The following is an 18,615-nucleotide window of genomic DNA, read 5'->3' on the forward strand; positions in this document are numbered from 1 at the left end:
TTCCTACTTTCTTACATGAATGCACATCATCCTAACATAACTCAGTAGGGCTTGGGGGAAAAGTATAGTCAATAATGGAAGATGTGGAGGAGAGTGGGAGTATATCACCATCGTGAAAGTCAGGCGGGATGATGTTAACAGTGCCGATATTCTTCTTGCTTGGGGCAATAACATTAAGTGCCTAAACAGCACTTTTATGGACACGTATAAAACAACTTAGCCCAACAAGTTGCCTGCAACAAGCACTCAGCACATGCATTGACACCTCTTCATTTCTTCCACACGGACACATCACTAATGGGATTGCACGGGCAGAGTTGCAATTTTAAATTCATTTAGGTCTATGGTCGGTTGACCTCACATTAAGGAGCGGCAAGAAAAAAAGGGACTAAGATAATTGGATTCTCCTACTGAATCACCAGTGTGAAATTAAGAGTTCCATATCACTGAGTTGCTCCGGAGGTTGTAATATCTGGAGTATGACCAATATTGGAGGGAAAATACGGCTCTTGAGCAGGATTTGAGCAAGCATTAAGCACGATGTCATGTGAGAAACTTTAGCAGAACTTGAGCAACTCTTGTGGGACTTCAGCTCAGTGAGCATCGGAAAAGAACTATTTCAAATGCAACTTTGGCTGTCTCTGTCCTGTCTGTTCAGTACAATATGGCAAAAATGACAATAAATAAGTCAACAAAACTATTAGTTAGGGTGATGGGTACCTTTCACATTTGAATCGATACGGTACAAATGACCGGTACTCAACAATACCAAATTTTCAGTGCTTTTGTGTGTCTTCAAATTTGTTAATGAGTTGTATGTAGTAATAATAAAATCTCTTCTTTTTTTTTTATTTAACACTGAGCTGATGAGGATAATGGTGCTGTCCAGTTGTCTTGTTTTCTTACACTTCTGTGTCTCATTTGCATGTACAGTACAGTACTAAATACCGTAGTAGACTTTACATGCAGTTGCAATTCCAAGACGTTAGATGGCAGTAGTGTATAGACAATTGTGTTGCCGCAGCCAGAAGTATTTTCTTTTGTTGAGCCCTACAAAATGTTTCTACTTTAAGTATTCTTCTTATTACACACCAGCTGTTTGAATGTAACGTGCATTTTAGTAGTACTTTTTATTACAAAATTTGAAGGTGTTAAAATCGCCATATGAAATCAAAAACGCTAATCTATAGCATGTCTATGGCAAATTCAATGTAAATTAGCATCGAGCTAGCACATTTGGAAAACTGGAGCCTCACTGTACTTATGAGCGCCTTCTTCTTACTTTATTGGCATGAAAAATGTTAATATTACCTCGAGGAAGCCTAGCTCAGCCTGCTCTGAGTACTTGACTGATTATTAGTCTAGTCCAGACTATGCAAACGAATGTGACATCACATGCAACAAAGGTATTGAAATATTGCACCGCTTGATTTTACACTAATCGGTGCTCGATTGTATCGTTCAAAAATTTGGTCTGTGCCTATAAAAGTACCTAATTCGGTATGAATCCCTACTATTAATACTGCGGAACCCATCTATGTTGCCGCCCCCCTGACTGGCTGACTCAAGTCGACAAAACCAAAATTAATAATAGCTATTGCTTTTACTTGAGACTGACGCCTGAGACATAAAGAAGAAAAGCGGCAATAAAATACTTTTGAATTCACAGCAGTATGTTGGCATCGTTGGCAAGTTTATTACACTTTTATGGCAAACAAACACTCCCTGGATAGTTGATAAGGATGTGGTACCTGTGATATCCTTGTTACCCCGTTTGAAAGGGTCAGTTGAAAACTGAAGGGCATGAAAACCAAACCAAATGTTGCCATACAAAACAATGTCAGTCCAATTAATCTGTTAATCAGTGCTCACACGACCTCGTTTACATTAACTGATGCAATCACACGCATGGCGAGACAATTCTGCATTTTTGCAGACTACAGATTACAGCCGGTAAGTTACACTCAATTGTTTGTGCTAGACTTACTTTACGTAGGAGTGTGCTGCGTTCACTTACACTTTGGAAACTTGGGCTCTAAAGCTCTGGTTGACATTGGTTGGATTATTACTGTATGCTTAGAGCCTGGCAGATAGTACGATATCAATATATATCCCGATAGACACATACTCGATATCAATATAAAATGCGTTCGATAAAATATTCTATGTATATTTGATATATACTGTATATACTTTATGAGCAATGGGAGTGACACGCTAACAGCCAATCAGTTAACAGTATTCACTGAGCAATGTGAGAGACACGCCAACAGCCAATCACGTAACAGCATCAATTACCGAGTGTTACACTTTTCCCTGTTATTAGTTTTGTTGGGTTTAATGCAGACGTGCGGTAACATCCTGACACTTCCAATGTGTCTGTTTAATGAGTAGCTTCTCAAACTAATTTGTGTCGTGTTTAATAGCTCATACACTACTGCCATCTAGTGTCTCAAATCTGCAACTACTTTCAAATCTACTTTTAACTATTTTATTACCTTAGCCGTGCTCATCCTTCCTGGCTACCAGACACCTTCTCCACTGATAAATAGCACCCTTGGTAAGTCGGAAATTGTTTTACTGTATTTATTGGCAGGCTTAAATAAGTCATAAAAAGTATAAATATTTATCGATCAATATAAAAAACGTAAATCGTGATATAGTTTTCCACCATATTGCCCAGCCCTATTTTTACTACCACTTTAATTGTCTATATTGTGGGGTACTTTGCAGCTGTACTCAATACAAAAGAGCAGAGATCGAGTCACCATCATCTATTCCATCATACTAAAACCAAAACGTATTTTTGGTGTAAATTTTCAGAATCATACCAAACTGGGGGTGTATGAAAATCAAGGTACCACTTTACATGACAACACTCTCCATCCTCAACCCTAATGAAATTGAGCTCAAATCATACAAATAAGACAAGACATTATAAACATGTCAAACAGAAAAAGAGATCTTATTTTGTAGTTCAAAATGGTCTCTTTGTAGTCACTGAGGCTGTAGCATTATTAATACAGCATTGCGACACAAAAACTTTTGCTCTAATAGTAACTGCCACAAAATGAAATTGAGTAACGGCACTTAAATATAATATAGAGTGGATAGCTTTTTGATAATTTTATAAGAAATTATTGTATGTATGGTGCATATCACCTCGTTGCTGGGATCCTGGATGACCCTGTACAATGCTGGTACCAATGACTTCTTCAAATGAAGGCTGCCTGCATAACTGGAGATGTGGTTTTCTGGTAAAGACTGTCCAAGGTACAAAGAGAAAAGCATTATGGTAAATCTGGTAAAATCAGTGACAGGTTTATTGAATTGGCCAGGTTCTGTAAAGAAAAAAGAAAATAATGAAAACGAATGCACTTGTGAAAAGTAGTGATGGGATGACTCTTGAAGGGAAATGTCATTCAAATAAGAGGGGGCAGATCTAAACTGAGCCTTGGCATGCTTCAAACACAATGTGCGGTTCTTTACCACACTCAGTGAGTCATGCCATCTCATTCCCTTACAAGTCAGCTTTCCTTCGCATTTTGTTTCTCTTACATTTGTGCCTACTTTTTTCTTTCTGGTGAGCTTCCTCCAAATGTAACAGTTTATTTCAGAGTATTACATTTTACAGCATATGGATGTATTAAAGGGGAACGGCACTTTTTTTTGGAATTTTGCCTATCATTCACAATCCTTATGTAAGACAAGAACACATATGTTTAAATTGTTTTATGCATTCTAAATACATAAATGCGAGCAAAAGTCTGCTTACAATGGAGCCTATAGGAGTCGCTCTATTCTGCCAATAAAAGCCCTTAAAAACATCCAATCACTTACATGCTGTAAGAATATATGCAACGTAGTAACGGGCACACTCATAATAACATTTAATATTTACGTATTTTAATCATTTTAAGCATACGCGGGGCATTAATTTCAAAACGCATTAAAACGTTCTTTTTTTTTAACATCAATGATTACGACTCACTGCAGACTTTGTGAGAGCCAATACACATAATAAAACATCACTTACTGTGCAATGTCTGCTGTCATTAAGATGCCGACTGAAAGAATCTTGTTATATTCCCGTTTAGATGAAGAATGAACAAAAACTATTCTCCCCTCTCCCTTCAGGCAGGAGACTATGGTCCATCCAGACCCACACCTCCCGCCACCTGAACAGTTGTTTCCCCTCGGCCATCAGGCACATGAACAATAACAATATCTGATAGCTCAGTTACAGCTCATTTTATTCTATTCTGTGTTATATGTTTATGTTGCACGATTGCACCAAGAAACATTCCTACCGATCTCAGGGCGGACACTCTAACCACTAGGCCACTGAGTAGGAATACATCCTCATCCTTCTACTAACCAGATGAGAGGCATGATTTATGATCTACATCAAACTTTCACCAGCAAAGGAAGCAAGGAAGCAGCTTGCCACTTGATGTAAACATTGGCACACACACTAGTGATCACGGCACCGTTATGAATAGTTTTTCTGCGTTAGAGCTTAAAATAACAATATCACTAATAATTAGTTAATATTCAAGTCACAAAATGTAAATGGAGTACTGTTGGATGTTTTTTTATTGGGTTTTATGGGCACAATAGAGGACCCTCCCATTGGCTCCGCTGTAAGTGGATTTTTATTTACGAGTTAGAAAGCAACTTTTTTTTAAATCCATCCGTCGTCATGCCTTTCATAATGATTGTGAACGATAGGCAAAATTCCCCAAAAAGTGCAGTTGCCCTTAAACTAAAGACAAATTATACTGAGAGAAATGTTGCATGTGTTCATGCCTAAAAATGGGTAACCTATATACTTGAACAGACAGATAATTGATATTTCCACTTGTCTAATGAATATACTACATTGACGACATGTATTCTAGCATGTCTTCCAAAGCAAAACATTTTGACCACAACCCAAAGGGGCCACCACTAATGTAATTTACAGTCCACTGGGATGCCCTAATTCTTGCGAACAACTACTGAAAAAAGTAGATTGCATGTTATCGCACAAGGCGTGAACCCTAATCTAATTCATGCAAAGATAAATGTTTCGGTTGAGGAAACCTTTCCAACGATGGCCTCTAAGGGGGATGACATTAATTAACATGACTCATCACAGGGTCAAAGACAGCAAGTTACCTTGTATTCGGAGAGCCATTCTTCAACGACACTGCGCTCTGAACGCAGCATCTTCCTCAGAGACGCTCCTCGGCTGCCTGGCGAACAGAGACAAATGACAAACTGTATAGCAACGGCCATGATCACCCCTGCTGACTTTCTTTGAAACTTGCCTAGTCAATAGTAACGCAACACGCCGTTTCACATCTGTTTTTTTGTGTGTGTTTTTTAATGGGGCAAAGTTCATTGTGTGACAAATTGCTTTTCATGATGAGCGCCTGTTGTCGACATTGTAAAACTGCAGGAATCAGCTATGCAAATAGCACTGGAAGGCGGATATCCTGTATTTTCTGAAATAAAAGGCTACTGTATAAACTATTGCTGCAACTGAGTGGTGCAAGTAGGTGGCTGTAATTTACTTACAATGGATAGGTTGATTGGCAACACTAAATTGGCCCTAGTGTGTGAATGTGAGTGTGAATGTAGTCTGTCTATCTGTGTTGGCCCTACGATGAGGTGGCGACTTGTCCAGGGTGTACCCCGCCTTCCGCACGATTGTAGCTGAGATAGGGTCCAGCACCCCATCGCGACCCCAAAGGGAATAAGCGGTAGAAAATGGATGGATGGATAGCACAGAACACACTGACTTCAAAGCAAACATGGCACCTTTAAAGTATCAGTTGAGTGAAAAACAAGTTGTCTCTATGTTGAAGCTATGTTCATATACTTACTCTACAGTAAACCGGAAGGAACTGTGTGCTCATTTTAATGCCATGTAACTAGAGAGCAGCTGAGTTGCTGTTGCCGAATCGTGCTGCCGCTGCTTACTGATAACGAGGCAGTTGAAAATACAACATACCCTTTACAGAACAATTTTGCCATAAAAATGACCCCTTTGAATCTCAAATTTGATGCAGAAAAATGCCAAAGTTGACCATATATATATATATATATATATATATATATATATATATATATATATATATATATATATATATATATATATATATATATATAAATAAATAAATAAACGCCTCCATAATTTGGCATTTTGGTTTCACAATCAAGTGAAACTGAAGTTTAATTTATTCTACCTCAACCATCAAGCCCATTTGGATTTTTACAACCTCATTGTATTCATGATTTCTGTCAAATTTGCTATACAATCTATTGTTCCACTGCCATGAAAGGAAAAAAAATACTACAGACTATAAAAAGATTGAGGAGGAAATTGGAGAGATTTGGTTTTATTGACATTTAAAAAATGTACTCTCATCAGTCACTCCTCGCATGTGTTATGACAAGGGCTGTTTTCTTACCTCAGTGTCCCGCAGCTCAGATCTCCACAGGGAGAGGCGAATACTTTTCTACAGTGTCACACATTGTTGATGGTCACCTACGACAAGAGGAGATATAAAGTGAAAATTAGAGTGAAGCAGTTGGGCAGCAAAGAAACATAGTCAAATACAAAACTAGGTAGTTCGGCCTTCCTAAAGTGGTGCTTTGGTAACAACTTTGCATGGATTTGGTTTTACAGACCATCTTCAAGCCGCTTTATGACAGTCTCTTCATAATGCGGCAAATTGAATAAAATGGTGGACTCGCGCAAAGATCCTCGGATAAACCGCTACCATAGAGATATCCACTGATGTAACTAAAGTCTGAAATTCCAAATTCAATTAATTCAAGGCAAGATTTTATCAATACCTCAACACTGCCTCCATGGATTGATTTCACATTTTCAGGACTTGTACACAAAAACAGATACAAACAGGTAAGAAAGTTGGTTTTGCATGATAGGACCCCATATTTTCATTTTCATTTATTTAACCAGGTAAAAAAAAAAATTAATGGGATTAAAATCTCTTGCAAGAGTGACCTGGCCATGAGGGCAGCAAAACCAGGTTTTATAAATAAATAGAACAACAAAAAAGAGGAGTAGTCACACACTATAGTTAACAGTACACATTACTTACAACATAAACATAAAAAACATGCAATAGATACAAGTACAGTGCCCAATAGAAACAGCTTTTCGATCCTTTAAAATGGTCTGATATTCCTCCACGGTGATCAGTTCAGGTAGCCTCTGATCCTTTTGTAATTAATTCCATGACCATGGAGCGGCAAATCTAAAGTCTTTTTTTACAGAGACTTGCATTAGCTCTCAAAACCAACACGCCAAGGATCTGTAGCGACTGTTGTCTATACAGATAAGAGAACACAATTAAGGGGGAACGAGACCAAAAAACGATTTATAAATAAAAACCATCCATCAAGAAAATCTGCAAACTGATAAAGATGGACAGTTTGCTTTTGCATACAAAAGTGCAAAGGTGGACAAGGTTGCCACAACCAGTAATAGAACATAAGCCACAATGATATACAGTATTCATTTTTGTTAAATGTCGGGTGCATTCATAAAAAGCAAGTGTCCATATTCTAGCAAAGGCATAACTTGGTCAGAATCAAGCGTTTTATAAACAGGACTTTTTTATGAAGAATTTTAAGTTTAGCCATGTGTGATTTAAAAGACAAGTTTTCATCAATAATAATTTCCAAGTACGTATATGCCGTAACCATTTCAAGTACAAGTTGAGCAGTTGATATTTTTGTTCAATGGCAGTCATTTGATCACCTTACATGTTTGTGCATTTAGCACTCGACTAAACTGATACAACATTGCCTTGAAACAGGGGGTTCAGAATATTAAGTTTGTGATTGCCTTATCCCAATAAAAATAGTTTTAAGTGACAATATTTTGTTCCTAAAGTGAATGAATTAAGGACATGTATGTAGTCTAAGTGCCCTTCCCTAACAACTACCATACCTTTTTATTCTGCTGAAATGTGTCCTCAAAAAGCCTTTTTTTTTTCCCAACCAAAAAATCTCTTCTCCGTATTTTAAAAATATATACGCATCTGGCATCTTCAGGAAGCCTTTCTCCAGGACCTTGGCTGTTCACTTAAGCAGTGAAACAAAAAAGAAGAGAGACAGCACGAAATGTCTAAGGGAATTAAGTCAAATGAGAGGAATGAACAGACATTAGTTGAAGAGCACGAGATGAAGTAGTAGTTGTGGATGGGTTCGCTTCAGTGCAGTTCTAGTTCCTCGTAGAGTGACTCAAGCGTACACAAATCCGCAATGAGAATAAATTATTTAAAGCATCTGACTGTGGCGGGAACATCTCCACATTGTTTTCACAACAGGGCAATATTGCAATATTGGTTGGGCCCTTAGGCCTTAATGTAATATTGGGCATTTCTTCCACTCTCGGAAGCCATCATCCCAAAAGGTTCGTCTCGCTCGCCAAATCGCTGTCACTGTTGCCTTCTTAATTGTCCCGCGCCTAACAAAGTTTGGCAAATGACAATAGGTAAGCCTCCCTAAAAGACTTGCACATTGTCCTGCAGCGGTGTTTGCTAAGCACTGACAAAGTACCAACCCATCCTGTTTGACTGTACTTTAAACCCAAAATTACAATAGTATTGCAAACAAACAGTGAAGAAGGTTGGAACAAAGCCAAAACTGGACTTCAAAGACAATATCTAATGTTCCAGCGTTGATTAATATAGTCTGTTTTGAGCGAGACTTTACTTCTGAAACAGTAACGGCTCATGCATGTTAAAACAATCACATATAAGGTGCAATCCCCGAGCTGCCACAATAACATTTTCACTGAAAGACTGCATTGTGTTTAGGGTGGTCAGGTTCAGCTTTCCATTTTAAAACACATTACCCTGGGATACCAGGAAAAACTATGCCATGTTAGGCATTAACAAACAACAATGCAGGGTCTCCTTTACGCCACAGAAGAATGAGGGCAGCAGCAGTAAAGTAGAGACTGTGGAATACAGTACAGCTGCGTCCAGAGCTAAAGATACAGCAATATGGTAAGCAAACATTAGATGGAATGTTTATCTTTTGTCTTTTCTAGCCATGTGTCCTGAATAGGTACAATAAAAAAATGCTGGTACTACCTGTATTTATTTTTGCCTAAATGGAAAAGCCTAAAAAAAATAAATAAGATGCAACGATGCATCTCGTGTTGCGCTGGCTCACCTGGCTTCTCACAACTGCTGTACAAATTTAAAAACAAATAAGGTATGTGAATAAAGTGTGATCATTTGATGTTGACTCAAAAAAACATGCAAATTAACATTGGAATACCACCCGAATAAATACATTTCCACATAGCTTTTCAGTGAGTACTTCCCTACAAGAATCAAACAAAATACTCATTATTCGTTACACATTAATTTTAAGACTAAGTAACTAATTTAACCGGAGAGTACAAACATGGAAAGGACAGAGAGACATTGTTAACTAGGGCAGCAGGAAGATTAGCTTTAACAGAACAAAATTATCTATAAAAATGAAACCACACGCATATAGTTACTCACTTTGTGAAGCATTTTGGGATTACTCTACAGTCAGTCCTAACTTTTGAAATATATTTTTTAATTTTAAGAAAAAATAAATCAAAGTCATAAAAGCTATCTGATGGTGTGATAATGATATCATGTCGTCAAAGCAAAGCACTCCAAAGAGTGTCCAATCAGATTGTTCAGATTTATCTGTATGCTGCTTGCACCGCCTCTGGAGCCAACATTTCTCATCATATTTCAGTTGGGTACCATCACATTTCCTCTAATGGTGGCCTCGGCATCAACATACTTGAATGACTAAGCCCCGTCCTTCAAATAACAGTCACCTCCATGGAAACAGAACAACAGTTTCAACAGTTGCGGTATATACCATACAGTGGAGAAGTTTTTAAGAGAAAACTAGGGGCAGAAAATGAATCAAATAGAACCATTTGTTGTCTGCTGACAAGAAGACTAGCCAGACAGTGTGGATATATTCCATGATGGAGCCTAGTGGTGAATAAAAAAATTAATGGAAAAAAAAAAACAACAGAAATATAAAAAGATGGTAAAAGCTAGAGTCTATCCTAGAGTCCCTACTGACTTTGGGTGAGATCCGAGATACACCCTTGGCTGATCACCAGCTAAATCAGGGGTGTCACACTCGTTTTCATTGAGGGCCACATCGCAGTTATGGTTGCCCTCAGAGGGCCGCTTTAAACAATGAGTAATATATGACTGTACATACAGTATATATACACACACACACACACACACACACACACACACACACACACACACACACACACACACACACACACACACACACACACACACATACCGTATATATATATTACAGCACATAAAAAATTTAATAAATGGAATGGAGAAACAATACCACTGTTTTTAGCGGTAGAATTCAAGCAACAGAGCTGCTGGTTTTTTACCGTAAAATATTGTTTTAATGTTGTTGTTTTTTTGTTTTTTAATGTTTTAATGTCTTACTGTATATGTGTACAGCTCTGGTAATGGGTACATTCGCACCCACTTGCACAAATGTACTTCAAAATGTAACAATCAAAAATAAATATGACTTTTTTTTTGTTTACTAGGGCATGCATATATAATATGCATTAGTTTGACCATTTAAAATAAACAATAATAAAAAAGAGATGCTTGGAAATAGCATAAAAATGCCCCAAAAACTTGGAAAAACGCGATTCATAGCGTTACTTTTTGGTGTGACCATCATGAGCGTTCTGTTCTGTTCAGGTATATTTCTTTTATATTTTGATAAATCATCATATTTATGTATTACTAAATTTAAATAGGTATTTATCAATCTTTAAGCTGTGTGTATTTGATTTCAGTTTGCTTTTGACATCTTATTTAGAATTGTAGTAAATACAACTTTGTAAACTTTTACAACCTTGTGTTGCGCTCATGATGGCGTAACCAAACTAAATTTCATTTAATTATCTTATTTTGAATATTTATTCCCTTTTTTACATTTAGTATATTTAAATATACCGTGTTTTTTGTTTTTGTCTTTTTGGAACATGTACTATACCTATAATATAATAAAGTCCCATATAAAAATATGTTTCTAGCAATACTTTAATTTTGCCTTTGAAAGTAACACTCCAATGTCCATTAGTGGAGCTGTACACTCATGGAAAAAAAACAGCACCAAAGTTGATTTTACCATAAAAAATGGAATTTAACCGTAAAATCTATTGTCAATTTTACAGTCTACAATTTGATTGATAATTTGTTTTGAAGTCAAGCAGATATTTAAGTACAGTATTAATCTTTATTTTAACAAAAAATAATAATATAATATTTTGATTTAGATAATATTGAATTTTAGAAGATAAGCAATTGTATGCAGTACATGATTTTTAATGTCAAAAGGGAAAGAACAAATATATTTAGTAAGAAAAGATTAAGCATTTTATTAACACATTATTTCCAGGCTTTTGCGGGCCACATAAAATAATGTGGCGGGCCAGATTTGGCCCGCGGGCCTTGAGTTTGACACATGTGAGCTAAATGCAGGGCATATGTACAAAAAGCACTCACATTAACACCTATGGACAATTTAGAGTCTCTGATTGGCCAAACAAGCATGTTTTTGTGACAGGTAGCCAAAGTACTCAACAACAAAACATGCATGCACAGAGAGAACATGCACACAGAAGCCAAAAAGGGGATTCAAACACTGAACAAACAAATATAATTATAGAACATGTAACATATTACAGTCATTAAATAATAAATACCAGGTTGAAATTGAGTACAGTATTTACCTAAATTCCAGACTATAAGGCGCTACTTTTTTCCTACACTTTGCACTCTGCGGCCTATAAAACGGTGTGAACTTTTCTTCGTTGATGACCATAAAGCAAAAAGTTGTCTTTAAACACATGCAAAGACACATAAATGGTGTGTCATTGTTTGTACTATGGCGCCATCTTTTGGACGAGTTCGCTCACTGCAGGTGCTGCTTGGTGAAAGTGAATTCCTGCCGTTTAAAGCTTTGAACCGAAAGTAGAAGTGTCATTTAGTCTTTTAATCGTCCATAACCTTCCTACTCGTGTGGATTCTTCATTGATCCCTCCAAGCAACGTTTGTAAGATTTACAGTATAACAAATAATTCTTACTTACTAAACCGTCTTATGTGTGATGTCTGTAGGAGTGTTTTCATGCATATTTGTGTGTGCTATTGAAATGTAATGAAGCTACCGTTGTTAGCATTAGCTAATATGCTAACACTTTTATGAATGTTTATGTTAGTATTATTACTTTACAAGGGCATTCTGTTTGTATTGTTACAGTTTCACAATTTCCTCAGTAAGTTTACCAAAATGTCACTTTTGAGTTATTGAGTCTGTTTAGCTAATTGGAGAGCTAGCTTCCGCAGCTAGTGGGTCCATGACAATGACGTCTGTTTTGTTTGAACAGCCGTTTTACTGCCGTCTTACGGACACCGTTTAGAAACATGAAAAGGTATGTAAATGAACATTATCAGAATATTTTTGCGTAAATAACTCATTTCACAATGTATATATCTGCTAGTTATAGTCTGGTGTGGCAAATATGGGAAAACAATGTTGTGGGTGCCGCACTGGTGCACTCTACAGTCCGGAAAACACCGTAAATAACACTTGCCAAAAAAAAGCCATGATGCTTAGGATGATAATATAAGGAATATAATAACTGAATTTCAAGGAGAGTGCACTATAAGGACAGTGTCAATTAAGTTGTCCCAAATAAGCAGTGCCAGAATTCAGCACGCCAACATGCTTTTTTTCCCCCCTCCCTAGGTCAGTTTAGCTCACTCAACCATGAATTATTGAGCTCAAGCAAGTCCTGTGCCTGTTTGCACCACATTGCACCGTCACCACCGCCTTTTCTAGTAAAATGAGTAAATGTCCAACCACGATATGTGATATCTACCTTCATCCTCCTCCACAAACATGGTAAGCAATAATACACACATGCATTTTCTACCATTTGCCTGGCTCGAGTGCTCCTTTCACCTTTTCCCGTGCATGCTTGTTTGCAGGGAGTCTTGGTGGAACACATGCAAACAGTTCATCCAGACACTTTCCCTGGGTAGGAGGATTAACCCTTAATACGTCGGCTGTAATCCCCACCCCCTCTGACTCTCTTAATCGTTACGAGAACCAGCCACTCACCAGCAGCAGATTAGGCTGGTCTTCTCGGGAATGGAAGGAGCTTTATGAATAGCAAATTCAGCACTGGAGAATTATTCACCTTTATGTGGAAAGACAACCGTGCACTTGTACACATTTCCTCGTGCATATTTGTGATTTCTGCATACTCTTTGCTGTCATTTTAACGCTGGTTCTTGTCTTTGGTCTGTGTATCGTTCACATTTGAGCTCGAGTGAGCCAACCACGCATCAGAGTTTAATGGTTTGGTTGGGTTCAAAGGAACTCTGGTGTGTTTGCTCAGCTAGTGGTGGTTCGTTCGTTTGTTTGTTTGAATTGAAGCAAACATGAATGTACCAAACAACAGGTGCAGAGTCTAAACCAGGATTCCATTGATGTTTTGATGAGCAAAGTTCATCAACAGACTGTAAAGCACAGTCTATACAGCCCTGTGTGCATCAAAAATCCCCCCTGATACAAATAAAGATACACTATATTGCCAAAAGTATTTGGCCACCTGCCTTGACTCACATATGAACTTGAAGTGCCATCCCATTCCTAACCTATAGGGTTCAATATGATGTCGGTCCACTTTTTGCAGCTATTACAGCTTCAACTCTTCTGGGAAGGCGGTCCACAAGATTGCGGAGTGTGTTTATAGGAATTTTCCACCATTCTTCCAAAAGCGCATTGGTGAGGTCACGCACTGATGTTGGTTGAGAAGGCCTTGCTCTCTGTCTCCGTTCTAATTTATCCCAAAGGCGTTCAATCGGGTTCAGGTCAGGACTCTGTGCAGGCCAGTCAAGTTCATCCACACCAGACTTTGTCATCCATGTCTTTATGGACCTTACTTTGTGCACAGTCATGTTCGAAGAGAAAGGGGTCCGCTCCAAAGGTTGGGAGCATAGAATTGTCCAAAATGTTTTGGTATCCTGGAGCATTTAAAGGGGCCAAGCCCAACTCCTGAAAAACAACCCCACACCATAATTCCTTGTCCACCAAACTTCACACTGGGCACAATGCAGTCCGAAATGTACCGTTCTCCTGGCAACCTCCAAACCCAGACTTGTCGATCAGATTGCCAGATGGAAAAGTGTGATTCATCACTCCAGAGAAGGCATCTCCACTGCTCTAGAGTCCAGTGGCGACGTGCTTTACACCACTGCATCCCACGCTTTGCATTGGACTTGGTGATGTATGGTTTAGATACAGCTGCTCGGCCATGGAAACCCATTCCATGAAGCTCTCTGCGTAATGTACGTGGGCTAATGGAAGGTCACATGACGTTTGGAGCTCTGTAGCAACTGACTGTGCAGAAAGTCGGCGATCTCTTTGCACTATGCGCTTCAGCATCCGCTGACCCCTCTCTGTCAGTTTACGTGGCCTACCACTTCGTGGCTGAGTTGCTGTTGTTCCCAAACTCTTCCATTTTCTTACAATAAACTCGACAGTTGGCTTTGGAATATTTACGAGCGAGGAAATTTCATGACTGGATTTGTTGCACAGGTGGCATCCTATGACAGTTCCACGCTGGAAATCACTGAGCTCCTGAGAGCGGCCCATTCTTTCACAAATGTTTGTAGAAACAGTCTCCATGCCTAATTGCTTGATTTTATACACCTGTGGCCGGGCCAAGTGATAAGAACACCTGATTCTGATCATTTGGATGGGTGGCCAAATACTTTTGGCAATACAGTGTATCTGTGGGCAGACTAAGGATACCGAACATGTCCGCAGAGTGTGCGTAAAACTGAAAATAGATGCTACAATAGATAGGCTCCAGCGCCCCCTGCGACCCCAAAGGGAATAAGCGGTAGAAAATGGATGGATGGATATACTGTGTGATACAGATAGAGAGGAAAATGGGCTACACTATCAGCATCACAGTAGTCTCATAGGCCAGGCGAGGGGAACTGAGGCGTGCGCACATCCAGGGCTAAAATTAGCTCCGCTGCAGCTGCAGGGCCAGACGTGCTGGGATGGGCCCATGTTGCAACACACACAGTACACACAGAGTTCTGCCAATTAGACAGGGTGAGCCATAACAAACAGAGAGAGAGAGAGAGAGAGACTGAGAGAGAGCGCACAGGTGAACACAAGCAATATCTTGCTTCCTGTTTCTCTATCAAACGCATAGCAACACAAAGTTGTATGCAAATACTGTAGTGTCAGAGCTATACACAGTGTACAATTGTCTTATAGCTATTTTTTTGCAGGATTACGTAAAAACAACGCAACAAAAAATGCTGTGATGGGCAGTAACAAGCTATTTTTTAGCTTTTTTAACAAGTAGCTTTTCCTGTAGCTTATCTACTTTTAGACCCATGTAGCTAGGTAACTTACATCAAAGCTACAAGCTACAAAGAGAGAAATTTGACTGCGAATCCAGGCCCCCAAAAATATGGAGAAAATACAATGACCTGGACTGGCCAATCAAGGGCAAGATAAGGCGGGTCATCGAAACTAGTAAACAAAATCATAACAGACACGCACTCATGTCACATGATGACAAGGAAGTCAGAGACAGAGGGACACTTCAAGCTGACTACTCAAAAAAAAAAAAAACATACATGAAAATGACAGAGGAATTCTCTGCCGCAGATTTGTATTTTCTTTGAGTGATGAAGATGATGTGCGTTTGGAGAAAACAATGCCCAAAATCTTAGTTTTTAGATATTTACTCTGTCAACCAGAATCATAACTGCTCTCTTCATCTAAGACCTCCAACACAAATTTAGGAACACACATTAAGGTGAGTTGAGCTCATGAAAAGTTTTACTGCACATAACCATCATCAACTGTTTACAAGCAAAACACAAGTAATTTTTGTCAAGATATAGATAGATGCTGTGTTTTTACTGTAGGTATAGTTGTAGGGTGTCCCCAACTAAATGACAGAGTTAATAGTAAAGGACCCTTATTGGGTCCATTGTACACTCTTTGTTACATTAACACTGATATTATACATACATGGCCCATAGATATAAATGCTGTTGAATGTAACTTTGATATAGCAAGCTACTTTTACCGTGTAGCTTGCTAGAATTCTCTGGGAATAGCTCCCCCTGTAGCTTAACTAAATTTAATTCAGAGTAAATTGTAGTTAAGCTTACTAAATTTTCCAAGTAGCTTGCCCATCACTGAAAAAATTAACGTACCACATACCAACCGTTACAAGAACCCTTTGAGTATTGGTAAGGATGTAAATAAAAATAAACCGTGCGACTTGGAAAAAAAACACCTTGTTTCAACCCTTTGATCGCATTTTGCTCCTGAACTAAATCCATCCAAATGTAATCAAACTAGAGTAGATTTTTTGCCCATATGTATAGCTTGTTTGAAATAAACTAACCATAACCATAACCAATGGGACAAGTGATTGACGCGGAAGTGTCACTGAACACCGCCTGTCACACAGCAGTTGGCAGGTAGGTGTTCCTGGCTAAAATCTATGTGTATGTGTATGTGGGGGGGGGGGGGGGGGGGGGGGCGCTGGAGCCTATCTCAGCTGCTTTTAATTATTTTAATGTTGCTGCTGACGTTTAAACATGTCTTTCTAAACCAGGGCACTTTGACATTTTGTTCTTTTGAGTTTTTGTTAGCTGAATAATTGAACATAGCTAAATGTTTAAGGAAAATTGGAGATTGTATTTGACTTTGCTTATACTATTTTCAAGGCTTTTTCTTTTTTCTTATCTCAAAACACCTCTTAAGTTGGGATCCTATTATGCAAAACCTAGTTTTCTTACTTGTTGGTACCTGTTTTTGTGTGTTTGGCATCCCCATCAGTCCCAAAAATGTAAACCCGAGGCATGGTGGAGATATGTAGTTACATCAACGGATATTTCCATTTACTGGTTAGTTAATGGGCCAAACTATATCGGGATATGAGTTTTGGTTCATATCGCCCAGCCCTACACTCGTGTTAGCGACAGTACTAGCACTGTTTAGGGATGTACTCTGTGTTTGAGCAGTACAGGAGGCCTTATGAAGGCATTGTGTTTACATGTATGAGTGCAAAGGTGTACCTTGTTTGAGTGTTGATAATGAAATTGCTATATTTAAGACATTTCATACTGCAACACATTCTTTTCTGTGCTAAAAAGAATTATGTACTGATATTTTTTTTCATTTGGTAGCACCAGTACCAATAGTGAAAAAGCTACACGTACACAGCCCTATCAGCCCTATATCTTTGTCACAGGAAGCTGCAATATATATCGTGATATAGCTTTTAGGCCATATAGCCCATCCCTAATTCATTTATGTAAATTAATTTACCACAGTCAGGCCCAGAACGGCGATGAATAAGGGTTAACTGTCAGACCTATTTAGATACACTTTTTTTTTCTTTTTTTTTTTTTTTTAGGGACTCAGGACAAATAGTGAAGAGGCATTTGGTGACTGACATGAAAGCATGTCTTACTCTTCAAAATGAGCGTCACTCTTGGCCACTCGCTCATCTAAAAGCACAACAAAAATGTTTTTGGGTCCTTTTTTTTTTAACTCACTTTTTACAAATGAGTCATTGCCAATTATGCAAATTGGACAACTACAACATACCTATGAGATACATTTTAACTGGCAAAGCCTTGAAACAGTGGGAACCTGAAAGGATCCCTATTTAACTGATTGACCTGTACAGATGCATAATTCCTCTCAATTTCCATCAACAACAAAACTATTCAACTATTTACGCCCTTTACAACCTGTATGGCTGTTGATTAAAATTACACCATAATATATGTGCAACACCACAGAAAAGGAGTTTCGAATGCTATGCTGCCACAATGGCCGCTTGGCAAGCCTCAACAAAAACTGACCTTGAGCATGCCCTGACCACAAAGCAGCTGCCTTTCTGTAAAACCACACACAGGATAGCCTAGGGAGCGGGTGCATTAATACCCAGTGTCTGTCCCAAAAGTTCTGCATTAAAGCAATCAAAAATGAATTTTACATTTTGGCTCTATGTACCGGTAGTACTAATACACTGCAGCCTATGTAAATGCAATAGTAAGAGCGACAGAATACTGAAAGCAAGCTGATAAGCATTAGTGAGACCACTTGTAAAGCGTCATCCTCCTTTTGCTTTGTTCCAAAGCATGCAGGTGCCGTTAGCGTCTCATCTCTGATAGCTTGTTCCAGCAAAAGCCTACGCTTTCCTTCCACGTATTATCAATCCTCCCTTGAAACCAAATAGTTGGCGCTGATTCAAAGGCTGCATGGATCACCCGGGTTTTGGCGACTGTTCAACTTCAAATGGACATCGAGTCGTGACTAGCAAAGAGCTGTGATAGAGGATGATGGCCTGTTACCTAATACTGACCATGCGGTCATATTAAGAAGGGTTTCCGTGAGCACGGTTTACATTGTGATAAGATCAACAACAGACCCAATTACATCATTTTGCTAAATAATTTTATCTTCTCTG

At 38.6% G+C, this 18,615-nt stretch overlaps 1 protein-coding gene across 4 annotated transcripts in view; it reads right to left on the bottom strand.

Moving 5' to 3' along the window:
• The window catches only part of LOC133613732 (hyccin 2-like), a 71,455-nt gene that overhangs the window by 40,521 nt on the left and 12,319 nt on the right, over nucleotides 1-18,615 (bottom strand). For all 4 annotated transcript variants that reach the window (XM_061971487.2, XM_061971488.2, XM_061971486.2 and 1 more), the window contains exons 2-4: nucleotides 6,459-6,535; nucleotides 5,161-5,237; nucleotides 3,163-3,264 (exon numbers count right to left, since the gene is read on the bottom strand). In XM_061971487.2, coding sequence (XP_061827471.1) covers nucleotides 3,163-3,264; nucleotides 5,161-5,211 — 153 coding nt within the window. In that variant the 5' untranslated portion in view covers nucleotides 5,212-5,237; nucleotides 6,459-6,535. The remainder of the gene's footprint in view (nucleotides 1-3,162; nucleotides 3,265-5,160; nucleotides 5,238-6,458; nucleotides 6,536-18,615) is intronic.

Source organism: Nerophis lumbriciformis, linkage group LG13 (assembly GCF_033978685.3).
Source record: "Nerophis lumbriciformis linkage group LG13, RoL_Nlum_v2.1, whole genome shotgun sequence".
Lineage (NCBI taxonomy): Eukaryota > Metazoa > Chordata > Actinopteri > Syngnathiformes > Syngnathidae > Nerophis > Nerophis lumbriciformis.